Source organism: Periplaneta americana, chromosome 6 (assembly GCF_040183065.1).
Source record: "Periplaneta americana isolate PAMFEO1 chromosome 6, P.americana_PAMFEO1_priV1, whole genome shotgun sequence".
NCBI lineage: Eukaryota > Metazoa > Arthropoda > Insecta > Blattodea > Blattidae > Periplaneta > Periplaneta americana.
Genome location: NC_091122.1, coordinates 61,417,252 through 61,435,545, shown reverse-complemented (window position 1 = coordinate 61,435,545; position 18,294 = coordinate 61,417,252). Strand labels below are relative to the sequence as shown.

Sequence of the window (18,294 nt, the reverse complement as noted above, 5' to 3'; positions counted from 1 at the left end):
CCAGCGGTCCCTATCCTGTGCAAGATTAATCCAGTCTCTATCATCATACCCCACCTCCCTCAAATCCATTTTAATATTATCCTCCCATCTACGTCTCGGCCTCCCTAAAGGTCTTTTTCCTTCCGGTCTCCCAACTAACACTCTATATGCATTTCTGGATTCGCCCAGATTATATAATACAAAATACTGATATTTGATCATTTTTAATTAATTTCTTTCTATCAGATAATCTATCAAAGGTAGAGAAGTGATCTTGCATCAATAACAATGTTACGGTTACCAAACGATGTAACTGCAGAATTCTTTTTTTTTTTTCATACTTTGATAAAATTGGTTTGAAAAACATTATCAGTAACCTTTTTTTATACTTTTATCAGATATTTAAGTTCTAATAAGTCTTGTTGTGGTACCTTGTAATTTTTGTACAATTGTGAGTTCATTTTCTTATAAAATTTTAGAAATTTAGAGCTTGCATTTTCTGATAATATTTGTAGTCGTTCACGTACATATACCCTTAGTAACAGTCACGAAGCTTGAGTTGTAGAGGGTACTAGGAACAATAGACTGTGCCGGTACTATTTCGCATTGTCTGTGATGAGGCGTTAGTAGTGATCCTAGTGGTTAGCAACTATCTATGGATGCATATTCCCTAAGTATTAAGCTCCGTGACTGTATATACTACATTGTGGTACTACTATCAGTTTACAATCCACGATTTTACTATTGAATCCGAGAGCATAAAAGCACGATGATGAGAATTACAATAGATCACGAGTCGAGTTCGGTTACCCTGATCACTTCCGTCCCACGGGGCCCATTAAGCCAACCTCTTTAATATCAAAGGAGAGGAGTTAAACAGCCCTGAAACTTTAATCAGTTCCAGGAGTTTACAATACCTTTTGGCGGTGTTCTCTACTTCAGATTTATTATATCAAATCTTCAAAGACGTAATGGATGACATGCCCGGAAGTCTCCTCATCTTCTAGCCCTTAAAGCCACTGGGGGGGGGGGGGAGGTCTCCGTAAAAATCTCAACCTGTGTAGCCTATGTTTTCTATCGATAAAGTGCCTTGTCAGAGAATACTTCACATCTGTTAAAGTTGTCCTTTCCAGGACTAAGATTTGCATGGTGATGTCCTTACTGAGTACTGTTATCATTACTATGGCTTTCCACGTCAGAGACTCTGGCTCAAATCCCAGTGAGCACTAGTGTAATAAAATTTGTAATGTACAAAAATTATACTTCGTACCAGTTTTCGCGGGTTACCTCCATTTTCCCTGTCGACATTTCACTATTACTAATCAATAATAATCATCGCACATATTAACGCGTACACCTGAAGCAGAATAAGCTCCATTACGAAACATTGCCGCCTTCATCGAATGCATCCTACATGAAGTTACCACTTTTATGTAGGGTAGATAGAATGAACCGTATGTCAATTCCAGGGGGTTAATCTGAGATTATCTCAAACAGAAAAGTTTAAAATAAGTTTACTCGCTTTTGCTTAGATTTTTAAAAAATGTTTTAAATGAAACTATTGGTAGCGTATTTATGAAAACTATTGACTAAATTCCCAATATCCTCAGTCAATTTGAGAGAACAGTGAACTTTATAATAAATGACAACGAATTATAGCTTTGTCGTTTAATGTAAATGTAAATGTTCGTTTCTCAGAACAATTTGAATTGTATGGAATCATGACAACACTGTGTATTACGATACAAGATTGGGAAATGTTTTTCACAAAATCGAGAAAATTTTTGAAAAACGAGCAGAGCGAGTTTCTCAATTTTCGATAGTTTGTAATGCACTTCACAAACGTATATTGTACAACAATTTTTGCACGATAATATTTTTAAAACTGCAAATACAATATATTTTGCATTGAAATTTTAGAGCAATATTATTCCAAAGCCTTCGCAAAACTGTTCTGTAATGGTAACTAAGTAACAATAAGTGCACTGTAATGAATCTATTTCAATAGCCTATAGTTTTATGTTATGAAGAACGGTTTCCCTAGCAACAAGTTTCTATGTGGGAATTACCTGTACATACAGCAAAAAACACGATCGTGCAAAAAAGGTTATTGCTTGAAGTTAACAGATACTACGTACAGGTCGCGTGTACGTTTGTCGGAGCGATGGAGGAGAGAACAATAAATGTAAACATAAACAATTGAGTTTTAAAAAGCTCTGGAAATTGACTTTCTCTTATATAAGTTTACCGATTGACTACTTTAAAAACTGAAGCGGGAGGCAACTATTTATAACTGAATGAAGCAAAATACCGCTTGTAGCTTCCCTCTAGCTCTACACCAGTGGTCGTCAGCACTCGCTGAAATGGGTAGAGTGCAAGGAGTGCAACAAAATATGATCCGTCGTGCAGAAGGGATAGGGAGACAACACACCAGCCAGCAGCCACGGGTGCACGCTGGTGCTGTAAGAGACCTGCGGATAAGGTCCGTCACACACTTGAAGAGATCTCGCTAGCGAGAAATGTGTAGCGAGAAAAGTCAAAGATTGAAAACAAGGATTCAAACGGACTTTCACGCACTGGAAGACATTCTCGTTCGAAGCGAAAACCTCGAGCGAGTTTATCGCTTGAATCGGTAGCTCAGCGAATTTTCTTGACACATTTATCAAAGATGTTTGTCATTTATACTCTTTATGACGACTGAATGTAGAAAAAGATTAAATAATACCACAAGTGGCGTTGAATGTAATGTATTGTTTTTATTGACAGTGACAATGAGGAAAGATGGCTGACAATAATTGCAGTGAGAAACTAATGGAATTTGTACGATGTCACCCGTAGGCCTATTTATATGATACACGGGATGAAACATAAAAAAGAAACTTGAAGTAATCTGGAGACAAATATCAGATGATCCGAAAATACCCAGGGCTATATTCATTTTGACTTATAATTAATACTATTAATTATAACATTTGAAATTGTACTATATGTCTTAACAGTTTGCATAATTTTAATCAGAACATAGCAAAGAATCCTCTATATCATGAATTGCAGCCACCGACGTGGCTCAGTCGGTTAAGGCGCTTGCCTGCCGGTCTGAAGTTGAGCTCGGGCGCGGGTTCGATACCTGCTTGGGCTGATTACCTGGTTGGGTTTTTCCGAGGTTTTCCCCAACCGTATGGTGAATGCCAGGTAATCTATGGCGAATACTCGGCCTCATCTCGCCAAATAACATCTCGCTATCACAAATCTCAACGAAGCTAAATAACCTCGTAGTTGATACAGCGCCGTTAAATAATCAACTAAAAAATCATGAATTGCAAAAAAAACTGAGTTCTATTCAGACTGAAATGAAGCCTAAACGTATCATTATCCAAATCCGAAAGACCGAAATCAGTGATCGAAACTCGCCTTATCTTCTTGGGATATAATGTGATTTCTTATCCAGATTTTTCTGCTTTAATTTTTGGCCTACATTTTCTTTTCATTAACAAAATATGTTCATATAACTTCATTTCTTTATCATCTGAAGATTCAGATTCAACATAGTGCGTTCGTACATCATTTGTAAAGTACGACAATAAAGTACTATTTCCCCCAACGAGTGCTTACTACAATCAGAAAAATACTCTCTGCATGAAGGCAGTGCATAAATGATCATAGCGAGAACTCGCTAAGTGTGTGGAGGAAGGCTCATCGCCTCTTTCTCGCTAGCGAGATCTCTTCAAATGTATAACGAGCCTAAGAGACGCTAGCCCGGAGAATGCAGTATGCTGATGATCGCTGCTCTACACGTTTTAAAAGAGAAAAATTAAACCGTATACTATCTGCATTTTTTTCTTAGAACATCAAAGACAATCTCCTCCCACTTTCCTATTCAAAACACGTCCGAATGTGCAACAGACTACTGTGTATTCGGGTACTAATTTCAACGTTGCACGACAACATAATTCACGCCTTTAAAACTGCACATTTTTCTGAAAATGTATCCAAAACACAACAAAATGGTGCTTACTTTTTTGTTCCTCTTCACTAAAGAAATCATCCACCAAATTAATGGCATGACTGACTGTTCACCTGGTAGACTACAATTCTACACTGACCATCAACAACGATGTGGTTTTGTCCGCAACAAGTAACCAAAGATCATGTAGTAGATACGAAACAAGCAGTGGCTTCTATATCCTTCGAAGCAATGATCTATAACGGCAACATGAACATACTTTCTGCTGAAAGAAATGTTTTCAGGATACCTATATTAGAGTAACGAGGTCAAATATATTTAAACTTTCCTTATCGATATATCCTCTGTCCCACAAAGTGCGTACAATATATTTAACGTGTCGGGTCTTTATAGAGCAGACGTATTCTTCTAAGTTGTTCAGAAGACATTGGGCTTTCCGCAAGGAAGCATTCTCGCTTAAAGATCCTATACATTGTGAAGCCAACCGTTCAGTGGTTTTTGTTTCTTCATTAAATGCCGATGCACTCAAATACTCTCTCCATAGCTATGCACGAAGCAAGACCTCAATCTTCCAAACCAAGTCTCTCCTGGATTGCGGAACTCCTGCAGAACTGAATGTAATGAAGGAACACAAGCACGAAATGCATCAACTCAATATAAAAACATGTTATAACAGATTCACTAAAGATCTGTACACCTCGGTGCTACAGAAGTTTACAAATTAAATAATATACGCCCAATGCCTAAGATATGCTTATTTATAAAGAGCTTATTAATATTAAGTTCACGGAATACAAATCAGTATATAACAGCAGTCATATTTCTTGCTTTCCAACATATGGACGTCATAGTCACATGCGTACTTAATTTACAAATAAAATACATTAATTAGGCAATTAAAATTGAAAATCATATATTTTAAAATAATTTACTGTATGCCGACGACCAAATAATGAAAATACCCTGCAATATATCCAAAACAATAGTATTTTCATGTCAACAACCTGCAAGAGATAAGACTGTGATTGAAAATAACATTTTTGAAAAAAAAAAAATACGTTTACATATCTCGGGTGTAATTTGTAACATAAACTCGAAAAAAAATTAAATCAAAATTACAAAGTTTCTCAAAATCATACGTTTGTTAAATAATATTTTCAAGCTTACTCCAATAAAAGAAACGCAGATAAACACTCGAACTTAATACATGAAAACGAAATTTGGACGTTTCGAAAACAGGATCGCAACAGATTAACCGTATGCGTGTATGCACTAATAAACTCATGCGCTCTTTTTCCGGAAAATCCCTCAACTGACCATAAAATAAATTAAGAATATAATAGAAGTTAGAAATTACACTAGCGTTAGAAGAAAATACACAAAAAATGGATAGGCCTACAGCATATTACCACAGTCTAGTATATACGGTCACGAAGCTTGAGTTGTGAGGGTGCTAGGAACAATAGACTGTGTCGGTACTATTTCGCATTAGTTTGTAATGAGGCGATATTAGCGATCCTAGTGATTAGCAACTATCTGTGGATGCATATTTACTCCGTATTGAGCTTCGTGACTGTATATACTAGACTGTTATATTACTATGATGTACCGAAGTAAGTTACATATGATATTTCAGTGCAGGAATTGTTTTACCATATGGTGAAGAATGGCTAGAACGGAGAAAAATTTTCTCCGGCAGCGAGGCCCAAACATCATAATAATATGATACGCGTAAGTAATCACTTTTTTTATTCAAGACGGCGCTTATTCCGTCGGATCCCGGCCACTTAGTCACTCGTAATGAGTGCACCTCTGTACATAGTATGTTGGACATTGTGTCACTGTCGCATATTCTGTGACACAGTACATGAGGGTAGGCCATCAAAAAGAAAACAGAGAGCTAGAACTTAAACTGAGGAGGATTCAATCCGTCAACGGAACTAGAATCCGGTGTGGCTTATTGGATAAAGCGTCAACACGTAGAGCTGTAAACTCGGGTTTAGGTCCAGGTACAGGAGAAAATTTTTCTCCGTTCTACCCACTCTTCACCATATGGTAAAGCAGAATTCCTGCACTGAAATATCATATGTACTTCGGTATATCATAGTAATAATTATATAACACAATTTTCTGCCCAAGGGTATCTTTCACTGCAAACCCAGCATTCTCCAATCTTTCCTATTTTCTGTCTCCCTCTTTGTCTCCTCATATGATCAATATATCTTATTATGGTCTATCATCTGGTATCTTCTTTTGCCCAGAACTCTTATCCAGTTCACCACTGCTTCCAGCGCATCCTTCAGCAGACAATTTCTTCTCAGCCAATTCCTCTCTCTTCCTGATCAGTTTCAGCATCATTCTTTCTTCACCCACTCTTTCCAACATAGCTTCATATCTTATTCTGTTAGTCTGTCTCTGCCCATTTTATATGTTCCATTTCTCTCCATACCCACATTTCAAATGGTTCTATTCGCTTCTCTTCACTTTGTCGTAATGTCACGTTTCTGCCCCATAGCGTCACACTCCACACAAAGCACTTCACTAGTTCTGTTAAAATTCGGGAATCAGCGGAATAAACAAATTTTGTTTTATAATGTAATAATCCTGTACACGGTCAGACCGCCTTTTCTTCAGCAGATATGGTGGATAGAAACGTTTCTTACAATTTTGTACAATAGTTGCACTGTTCTTCGTAAAGTTATTAAAAAGCAGACATTGTATAATATTCTAACATTAAATAATAAATATTTTTATATATTTGCCAAGACTGTGTGTCTTCAGAGAACCATGGAGTGTGTGAATTACCATCAATATGCTTACTACATGGAACGGAATGTTTGCTACGTGAGACAGCAGAATCCGCATTCTTCGTTGGGCCGCGCCCCGCTCGAGAGCGCACTGGTCCCAATCTGATAGGTACGTGGTCAACATGAAGAATGTAAGTGTACATGCGGCGCAAACCAAGTAGTGTTAATGTGAACAAATGTCTTATTATGGCTATTAGGAGTAAAAAAAAAAATAAAACAATGACATTCAAAATTTCCACAAAAAGACGAAGACCGTATGAAGTCACGCTTCAAAACGAGAGATTTCTGATTCGAAATATGTTCCAACATTATTATTCTGATGATAAGAATGAGTCTATATGAAATATGTACAGATAAATACGGAATTAAAATTTGGAGCGAGCCTTGATGGGAGTCCACTTGTATGTAGATAACAATTTCATACGACTGTCAACAAATAGCATATAGGTATAGGTCTCGCAAGCAGGGAATACCGACGGAAGGAATGTGAATGAAACAATGCGATAAGGAAGAGCGGGCGAAAGGAAAGGTTACGAGATAACTTGAATGATATTCAAGAGTATAGTCGGAAGAGAAATGACCTCGATTGAATCAGTCTTGCGTTGTGATAGTTACATTACGACTTTAGTTTGTTCCATTGCATGTGAATGAGTGTCTTGGTAGCGCACGGTATTATTATTTCATTCGTAAACATATGTTGCGCGTTTAATTAGCTTCGAATTTTTCTCTTGCTACGTTCTTTATTTCCACAGCGATGTCCTCATTTTTTCATCTTCTTGGAAGAGACAGTACTTCCATCGGCCCGCACTTCTCGCCCCTCGGCGTGCTTACATACGTCAAAATAGACAGAACGCCACCATTGCTTTTCGGTAATCGTGCCTTGCGCGAGCTATATATAGGGGCTCTTGTTTACTGCACATGCGCAGTGTGTTGTAAGCCAAACATACAATACGATAGCTCCAAATTTTATTTCCGTATCTGTACAATAAGTATTGCCAGATTAGCAACACTAAAATCCACCCATGTAACAATCAAATTCCACACAACTTCACACATGACTTCAGAATACATTTTTTGCACTATAATCATGTATTCATGTGTGTGTGTGTGTGTGTGTGTGTATATATATATATATATATATATATATATATATATATATATATATACAGTCATTTTCCATAACTATGGTCTTGAAACACAACTGTGGTCCACGATACAACCATTCAAATTTTGTATTCCATAACGTAGAACCTCGTTTATCTACATTTTTGCTGTACTGTAGTTTGAAGCCAAGTCACTGCAGCTATCTACGAACGGTCTATGTTATTTCTACAATGTTCTTTGAATGGTTGTATCGTGGACCATAGTTATGGGAAATGACTTTCAGAAATAGGCCTATCTTCCTTCCTTATGGCTTTTAAGGAACCCGGAGGTTCATTGTCGCCCTCACAAAAGCCTGCCAATGGTCGCTATACTGTGCAAAACTAATCCAGTCCCTACCATCATATACCACCTCTCTCAAATCCATTTTAATATTATCTTCTTCCTATCTTCCACAGCTAAAAGTTGTTTATATAGTGTTCAAACTTATATACGTATTGGGCATATATATTATGTACCTATTTATATTCAGTATTATTTGTTTAAATACAGTGTATATTAAGCAATTTAATCTCAGGTAATAGAAAATATAATTATTTGTTACGGATCGTACATGGAGCAGATTAGATAAACAGGGAAAACCAGACAAGTGATTGAGCTTACTGTTACTTTATCCTCCACTCTCCTAACATAACCTATAGCTGTAAAATTTGTTCTCTAAGCCGACACCATCTCCCTCAAGCTCATTGTCAGGCAGCTTCCAGAGTCCTTGGGCGATGTCCAGTATTTTCTTGTCACTCAATACTTTGAAAGCCCGGGAGAAAGTATATCGGTACAATGAAAGGGTCAAAAACGTACAAACAGAATGACAAAACCCAAGTTACCCCTTCAGATTAAGTGCAGTTTAAATAATTTACCCGTGGCTAGTCTAGAGTAAACTGTATCAGTACTTTATATGCACATTTATTTTTTAATTAACTCAAAAATTTAGTGGGCCTAGCTGCGAGAATTCCACACAATATCCACACCGCCCAATTATTCCACACAGCAATCAAAATTCCACAGATTTTGTGGAATTTCACACAGTTTGGCAACACTGGTACAAATAAATAAATAAATAAATAAATAAATAAATAAATAAATAAATAAATAAATAAATAAATAAATAAATAAAGTTTTCAGTTTCATCCGTGATCATATCACCTTTCAACTATCATCTGAAGATAAAGTATCCAGAATCTGAGAACATGAGTTACTGAAATTATATTAATAAATAGACGATATGCATTCAATATATCTTACTGCCAAAAGAATGATATCAATATAAAAATAGATTCCATAATATGTGCGGAACAATAAGAACATTGAAAAACAAAACATTAAGAAAACTCAATTAAAATTTTACAAAACAATGACAATACCCATTTTAACGTACGCCTGTGAGAACTGGACACTTAATAGATCAGACAGAAGAAAGATAGAGACAGCCGTAATTAGATTTTTACGTTCACTTACACACTTTTAGATAAACATAACGCGGAAATTAGAACACAATTTATATATATAATGTAAACGACAAAATAAGTCAAATAAAAACCAACTGGCTAGAACATATAGAAAGAATGCCATATAACAGACTCCCACAGATTTTACTTCAATATCAGCCTAAAGCAGCGGTCATCAGAACAATGCACTCTCGAGCTAGCTTCTCTTATCCGCAGGTCTCTTACAGCACCAGCACTGCTTACCCGTAACCCATTTCAGGGAGTGTTGACGGCCACTGGCTTAAAAGTAAAAGAAGAGTAGGATGTCCGATCACAAGATGGAGGGATTCGATCTCTTGATATGGAAACAGGCCAAAGGCCTAATTCCACGAAGAAGAAGAAGAAGAAGAAGAAGACGATAAAAAATTAGCATTAGTATGGGTGTATTCACCTCTGTGCGATCTATGATATTTACGACATCCGAAGGTAAAGTATCCACAATCTGTGAACATGGGTTACTGAAACTATATTAATAAATAGACGATAAAATTAACATTAATACGGGTGTATTCACCTCTGTGCGATATGTGGTATTTACGAGGGATGTGCAATAATGAACTGCCATAATTTTTTTTACTCAGTTTTGAATTTAAAATTTAAATTTTGTGTTATATGAGTATTATTAATATGTCTCTTCCATTACGTAATATCGTTCAGATTACTTCCGAATTTAACCCGTGACAGACGATCAAGCCGAGGTAAGTTTAGTTTTGCCTACGGCATAATAGAGTCAGCGCGTGATAAATACGCTGCTCTGAAATTTTGCTTGTGTCTTAAAAATCGTGTGCTGATGCGTATAAAATTATTACAGCACGAATGTTTGTGATAATTTAATTTCGCTTTAAAATCATGTTTCTTGTCATATAATTATTTCAAATAATATTATCACAAGAAACATTCTTTAATCTCAATGAAATTATCATAAAATTATTAGCATTTGAGGCATCACTGCTGATAATTATTTCAAATAATATTATCATAAGAAACATTCGTTAAGCTCAATAATATTATCATAAAATTATCAGCACTTGTGGCATCACTGTTGAAAAGTATTTCAAATAATATTATCACAAGAAACATTCGTTAAGATCAATGAAATTATCATAAAATTATCAGCACTTGTGACATCACTGTTGATAATTATTTCAAATAATATTATCACAAGAAACATTAGTTAAGATAAAATAAATGAAATTGTCATAAAATTATCAGCACTTGTGACATCACTATTGATAATTATTTCAAATAATATTATCACAAGAAACATTCGTTAAGCTCAATGAAATTATCATAAAATTATAAGCACTTGCGGCATCACTGTTGATAATTATTTCAAATAATATCACAAGAAACATTAGTTAAGATCAATGAAACTGTCATAAAATTATCAGCACTTATGACATCACTGTTGATAACTGAAAATGTAGAATAACGTGATTAAAAAAAAAACAATAAAGTGTATAGACTTTCGAACTCGGAACCTTTCCATTACCTGTCTCACATTTAAACATTGAGCTACCGCTGCTACTGAATGTCAGTAAGAGAAGTGAATTAAGAATGAGACATACCGCAAGTTTCGCTGGAAATAACCCGTCAACCTCAATTACTGCCAAGCAGATGACAAGTCATTTTGAAAGCCCTGCTAAAAACACTTCATCGTGCCAGTTGTCAGGTAGCGTACAATGTGCCTATTCAAAATATCAGCAGGTCCGCGCAGCTGAAAAAAATTGGGAAAGGAAGGTGAATGCATCATTTCATTAACTCAGGGGTTCCCAACCGGTGTGCCGCGACACACTGGTGTGTCGCGCAGCTCCATGCTGTGTTTCGCGGAATTTTGGAACTGAAAAATAATTTTTAAGCCATCCAGGAAGTTTCTTTACAACGCATTTTTTATTTACAACGAAGTCTTTGATATAGTACATTTTATTTTGAGACAGACTTCACCAATGAAACGTGAACACCTGCAACAATGTTCAATTTAATTTTACTGCCTAGCGATAATTCAAATGAAAAGTGAACACCTGCAACAATGCTTAGTAATTCGTTTACTCTTCCCACTTAGTAAACAATAGAGTTTAGAATCGTCAGAACACATTGGTCAGTTTCAGTATATACGTGTGAGCAGGTGATAGTGCAACTATTTTATCAAAAGTGCTTTATTTAGATTTTATCATGGACAAATTTTTAATTCGAAAAAGACAATCTGAATCAAGTTCTGGGTTAGATGACAGATGTCCTAATTCAAATAATGTGATTGAAAATTCCCTTCAGGGTTCACAAAAACGTACTGCGTTTCATAAATATAGTAATGAATACTTGTAATATGGTTTTACGTTGCGTGGAGATGAATATAAACAAAATCCCGAGTGTCTTATATGCGGAAATGTTTTGTGAACTCAGTCGATGATGCCGAATAAACTAAAAATGTATTCAGAACTGCCGTTTTCAACGTCGTACTTGTGTGAATCAGAATTTTTCTAGCATGAAAATAGTAAATCTAAAAAAAAAGGAACAGATTGCTGCATCTTGAAGATGATTTAGGCTACGTGTTGGCATATCAATCATAAAGCCACGTATAGAGAAACTCTGTGCAATTCACCAAGCGCAGACTTCATACTGATTTAAATAGATGAGTTTTCAAAAACGATAATAGAAATCTTTTATTGGGCATCCAGTATAGATAGGGCCATTAAAGTCTTAGTTGAACGAAAAGGAAGTTAAAAACGACAAAATTCCAGTGCAATGAACAGTAATCATCTCCCCGTTGGCTATAAAATATTCTACACAGATTTCCATCACCTTTTCTCCAGAAAAAAAGCACTGGTTGTTGTTATTATTATTATTATTATTATTATTATTATTATTATTATCATCATCATCATTAAAACAAATAAGTGTGTCGCGGTATCGTGGGCGTTCAGTAAAACGCTTCGTCAGTCAAAAAAGGTTGGGAACCACTGCATTAACTTCCAAATTTATCTGATCATAAGCAATACATCAACAGCATGCTTGTACAGTAACAAAAGGTCTTAATAAAAAGTAAGAATGAAACTGCTTTGTTAATAGACGGTACAAGGAGTAATACCATACCAGTTTTTGTGCAGCGTCCCAGTTGTCTGGCTGAGGCTTGTTCTTCTGCAGCACCATCCTCCGCAGGGCACGGATAAGAGCTCGGAGAAACCTAAACGGGCGCACTTTTGTGCGAGGGCACCGTCGCGGAAAGTGGCCGAACTTGCGACCCACCGCGGCTGTATCTAGTTTCCTATCGCTCTCTTATGAATCCTCGCACATTTGATAGCGTCCCCTGAACATGTTTCAAAGAAGCCTATCACTTTTCAGCAGTGTCGGGGTCTAGTACCTACAAGGTGGTGTTTTTCTCTATCTGCACATTCAAACCTCGAAATTACTCAAATTCAACGGTAAACAATACAATGCAATTTAAACACACACTTTATGCGGTATGTATTAAACGATGAGACGAGCAGAAAATTAAATTGGAAAACGTATTATATATCTTTCACGTGTTAAATTTTTATGTCACCTTGTTAACATGTTTCAACCTGTTATTGGTCATCTTCAGAACTGGTCGTTGCTGGTCTTGGCGCCTTTTGTTTTGTTTCCTTGGGGGTGTGTTTGTGTAGTGCAATGTGGAGTCAAAGAGTGTGTGTTCTGAAACTGAGTTGTGTGTTGAGAATTTCGTTTGGATGTGTTTTTGTGTGTCTGTATATTTCGTATTGTTCTAGTGTGTTTAGTTTCTGGCTTTTTGATTGGATGTGTAGAATTTCCATATCTGTGTTGATGTCTCTCTATGTGTAGTTAGCATTTGTGATGTGTTCTGCATATGTGGAACTGTTTTATAATTTTGTTATGGCTGTGATGTGTTCTTTGTAACGTGTTTGAAATGATCTGCCTGTCTGTTCTATGTAGAAGTTGTTGCAGGTGTTACATTTGAGTTTGTATACGCCTGTGTGGTTGTATGTTTTTTTGTGTTGTATGTCTGTTGAAATGTTTTTGTAGAGTATTATTTGTTCTGTATGCGATGTTGTAATTTAATTTCTTGAATGAGGTTGCAATCTTGTGTGTGTTTTTGTTTTCGTATGTTAGTGTGATGTATTTTTTGTGTTCTTGTGTTTGTATTGTATTCTTATGTTCTTTGTGATTATGTTTTGTCTTTCGTATTATGTTTATTATGTTGGGGTTGTATCCGTTTTTTGTGCTATGTATTTGATTGTGTTTAGCTCTTCTTTGTAATCATATTGGTTCATTGGTATGTTGAGCAGTGTGTGTACCATTGTTCGAAATGCAGCTTGTTTGTGCTGTGTTGGGTTATTGGATATGTTGTGTGTGTTGTTATTGTGGGTTTTCTGTAGACTTTGAATGTGTATTTGTTGTCGACTTTTGTACAGTAACTTAAATGATAACGGACCCGGTTACAAATGCAATAGAAGCAGGTCCGATTCCTGGCAGGGAAGTCGACATTATCTTTCATAGAGAATGTTTTGTGTTCGTTGCCTTCTGTTGTGTTTTACTTGAAGCGACGACCTTGCATCATTCTGACCATCAAAAGTGAGTTTCGCTATCTAGCGTTGTTTAGAAGCCACAGAAGAATGAGGAGGGAATGAATGGGTCAAAGAACTCAATCCTCCACATCGATGAAGAAGATAATAATACATACTTAGTTCAAAAAGTTTCCGGAATTTTTTTTTTTTTTTGGCCGAAATGAATAATATTATGTGGTATATTTCTGTTTCTGGTGTTGCCATCATTCATGACATCATTTCCGTAGATGTTTTATGATCATAGTCATTGCGCAAATATCAGTTTTTTATCTTCAAAAACATTAATGCTTGGAGAAGGTTTATCGTAAAGCACAATGAAAAACAAACGCGGGTCTATGCCTGACAAACATTTTTCTGAAGGTCCACCGGAGCGATGGTTGTCTTTGATAATGGGACGAACGAAAATCACACACACAACTACTGCCAGTTGCTACACAACAACGATTATGATCATGAAACTTCTACGGAAGTCACGTCATGAATAATGCCAACACCAGAAACAGAAATATACCTGATAATATTCATTTCGACGAAAAAGTATGTTCCGGAAACTTTTAACCAAGTAGGATGGCGTACATAAGCGACAAGTTATTTGATGTATATGGTAAATACGATCGACATAGAGTGATTTATGGCCACACTTTTGGTAATTTAAGCCTTGGTTTTTCTGAACCGACGCATGCGTCGTGCGAGGTGCGAGGCCCGCCTCGCACAAATCCGGACTACACGAGAGATAGTGAGTGGATTCTATAACTGCGAGATGATGCGAGGTCTGCGCACCTCGCAGTTATAGAATCCACTCACTCACTCTCTCGTGTAGTCCTGATTTGTGCGAGAGATAGTGAGTGGATTCTATAACTGCGAGATGATGCGAGGTCTGCGCACCTCGCAGTTATAGAATCCACTCACTCACTCTCTCGTGTAGTCCTGATTTGTGCGAGGCGGGCTTAAGGAGCCCAGTGAAAAAGGGGGGCCATGCCACATTCCTGTTGATTTTTATATTGTTCGATAATCCGACTGAGCTTGCCATTTAGGACTTCTTTTATGAGTTTTCGGTCTTGTGGCATGTGTCTAGCGGATATGGTAAGCAAATGTCTCTTCTTCACTTGAAGAGAGATCTCAGTGGAATAAATGCTTCTCCTACAAAATTTAGTTTTTGTGGCATGGGCCATTTTTCCACTGAGCCCCTCAATTATTTCTGCGAAATGTTTCCATTCATCCGATAAAAGCGAAAATAGAGTATGCATTTCTATAATTTACTTTTCAAAAAAAAAAAAATAATAATAAACACCGCACAGATAATTTTCGTTACTTCTACTGTTCACCTATTTTCATATTAAATTTTCTTATTCAAATAGGAAAGCGTATTTTGGCCCGGTCATTACACTGTCCTCCTTACAAAACAAAATGACGCTGTTAAAAACTGGCCATAAAACATAATGTAGATGAAACAATAACGTGGATTGCATTATTAAGTAAACATAATAGCCAGAAGTTACCTGTGGCTCAGTATGAAAAGCTCTGGGAGATAATGAAGAATTGGGACGTTGGAAATAAATATAAAATTCAAGCAATTAACCTAAAAATAGGCGCATCTATTCCAAACAGCTAGTGTGTCTGCTTTCCACTTCGAAGAAGAATAATCAAACCCTCACAAGGCCAAGTATAATAAATTTCTAATAGATAAATATGATTGTCTGTGTCAGGTTTTCTCCCAATACTCTCATTTCTCCTGCCGCTATTTCCCCATTAATTATATATAAAATGAAATAGACGAAGAAAACTATACTTTAGCAGTAACATGTCCAGCAATCTGATATCGACGGCAGATTGGAAGATACCCGGAGACTTGGTCCAATGAACCTCTGCATGTCACAAGCATACATGCACACAAAGAATAATAATTTTCCGAAGAGGATTATGTTAGCGTAATGGCCAGTCAGAGAAACAGCAGGACGAATCAATAAGGTAAGAATGAACGACTAAGAAAGACACAGGGAAATACTGACGTAAATAAACTGAACGTCTAAACTACAACAAGAAGGCGGAAAATTACAGAAAAAAAAAGATTGCAGAATGCTGGGTTTGCAGTGAAGGACCTGCCTTTGGGCAGAATACCATGAATGAATGAATGAATGAACGAATAACCACGGCAATAAAAATGTACAACAATTTTATTTCGAAGGTAAAAATAGAATCAAAACTGTCCAAAGAATTCGGAGTAATTAAAGGCACACATCGAGATTGTTCCTTTTCACCAGGGTTATTAAAATATTACACATCCAGAAAGTATTACAAATTTGGAGAAGGAAATGTTCACAAATAGGAATTCACATTACAAATGATTCAAGAGAGTCATCATATTGATAGCCGTCTAAATATTGGATTTAAAATACAGGCATCCTAATCAATTCAAATGAACAAAAAAGAAAATGTAAATTAATGTTACAAATATACTCTGCACTTTGCTGGTGACCAAGTTGTTAAGTTGTTATGGCTCAAGACCGAAAAGATATGGAATACAATATTAGAAAATTATTGGAATAATATAATAAATGAGAGTTGGACATCAACACAACCAAGTCAAATAAGTTATTCAGTAATTAAAGACAGAGGAAAAAATTAAACAATTCAAGGTGGAAAGGTTAATAAGCGTCAAAATAAAATCGAATATTTAGGAGTTACAATAAAGATGGGAATAATACAGGGTGGACCGCTCGAATGTACCTAATTTCAATTGTATCTGACTGGTGAACGGTTAAAAATGGAACGTTACGGTAACGTATATATGAAAGGAAAGCTCAACAAGTTTCGAATCCCATCGGTAGGTGGTGTGCAGACACGGTTCCTTTTTGTACATCGTATCGATTGCCAAAATGACGACACCGCAGATGAAAGCGCAAACTGTGTTGTGGTATGTGGAGTTTAAATCAATTGTTAGAGTTCAAAGGGAGTATCGGCGAGTGGTTAACCATGATGCTCCAACTGCTAAAAGCATTAAGAAGTGGCACGATACATTTTTAGCAACAGAATCGGTGTTGAAGAAGCATGGTGGTGGTCGTAGAACATCCGACGAAATGGTTGCAAATGTTCAAGCCGCGTATGAGCGAAGCCCGCGGAAGTCATTAAGAAGAGCTTCGCGGGAACTTCAAGTACCAAAATCAACATTGCAACGAATTGTCCACAAACGTCTCAAACTGTACGCATACAAAGTGCAGTTAATGCAACGTCTGGAGCCGAATGACAAATCCAAACGAGTGGAATTCGCCAATGCATTTTCTTTCTCTGGGGCTACGTCAAAGATAAAGTGTACGCCACCCCAGTCAGAGATCTTCGTGATCTTTGATCACAGAGGCTATTGACAGCATTCCAGAAGATATGCTCCAACGTGCTTGGCAAGAAATCGTTCGTCGCCTCGATATCGTCACAGTGACAGCTGGAGCTCACGTAGAGATACGGTGATGTGCATATCGAAACTTGTTGAGTTTTCCTTTCATATAAACGTTACTGTAGGTTTCTATCTTCAACCGTTTACCAGTCACATACAATTGAAATTAGGTACATTCGAGCGGTCCATCCTGTATTATTAAAGGCAGAAACAATAAAAGAAAATGTTATATCAACACTAAATGAAATTTTATGGCACAGAAACATAAAAGACAAAAAAATAATATTTATAACACTAGTGTTAAAAGTATAAAAAAAGTATACAGGAGGAAGAAAGCAATTAAATACCTACCTACATCGGTAGAAAACGATGGTGAATATCATGACATTATGGGGGATCATATGTAATTACCTTTTCCTTCCGCCTGAAAAATTAAGCTCTGTACTGTCAACATAGGAGGTTTCAAAAAATCAACGACAGTATGTTTTCGAGTTGCGATCTATTTTTTTGTTCACAACAATGTTAAATAAGATTCTTACTGTTTCGGTATCAAATGTAGAATATTGTCTCGAATAAGTGACGACAAATGCAGACTTTCAAACCAGACATGACATAGATGAAATACTTTCGGAGGTATTGAAGGTTGAAGTTCAACTGCGAACGGTTAAATCCACACACACTGCCAAACTTAATCTCACAACTACAGCCCTCAGCAGTTAAGAAAACAGTTATTCATGCTTACCACAAGGTAGATTAAGATAAGAAGGTGCGATTGCGATAAGAAACTTAATTTTTGTGATATTGTGGGGTAGTCAATTCTGGCTTGAAGCTATTCAGATAATTACATATTCCTTAACCCGTACCGACCTCACACTTACGAGGATTATAAATCAGAATCAATTGCACGCAGAGAAAGTCCTTGATCGTTGTCAGCACGGCATATAAAATAAGG

General features: G+C 36.6%; 1 protein-coding gene across 4 annotated transcripts in view; it reads right to left on the bottom strand.

Moving 5' to 3' along the window:
* The window catches only part of GckIII (Germinal centre kinase III), a 331,425-nt gene that overhangs the window by 190,613 nt on the left and 122,518 nt on the right, over nucleotides 1-18,294 (bottom strand). Inside the window, exon 2 of one of the 4 annotated variants that reach the window (XM_069828212.1) lies at nucleotides 12,486-12,699. The exons of 2 other annotated variants lie outside the window; for them this stretch is intronic. In XM_069828212.1, coding sequence (XP_069684313.1) covers nucleotides 12,486-12,542 — 57 coding nt within the window. In that variant the 5' untranslated portion in view covers nucleotides 12,543-12,699. Of the gene's footprint in view, nucleotides 1-12,485; nucleotides 14,077-18,294 lie in introns of those variants that run through there. One more of the 4 variants, XM_069828213.1, reaches the window with a different exon arrangement.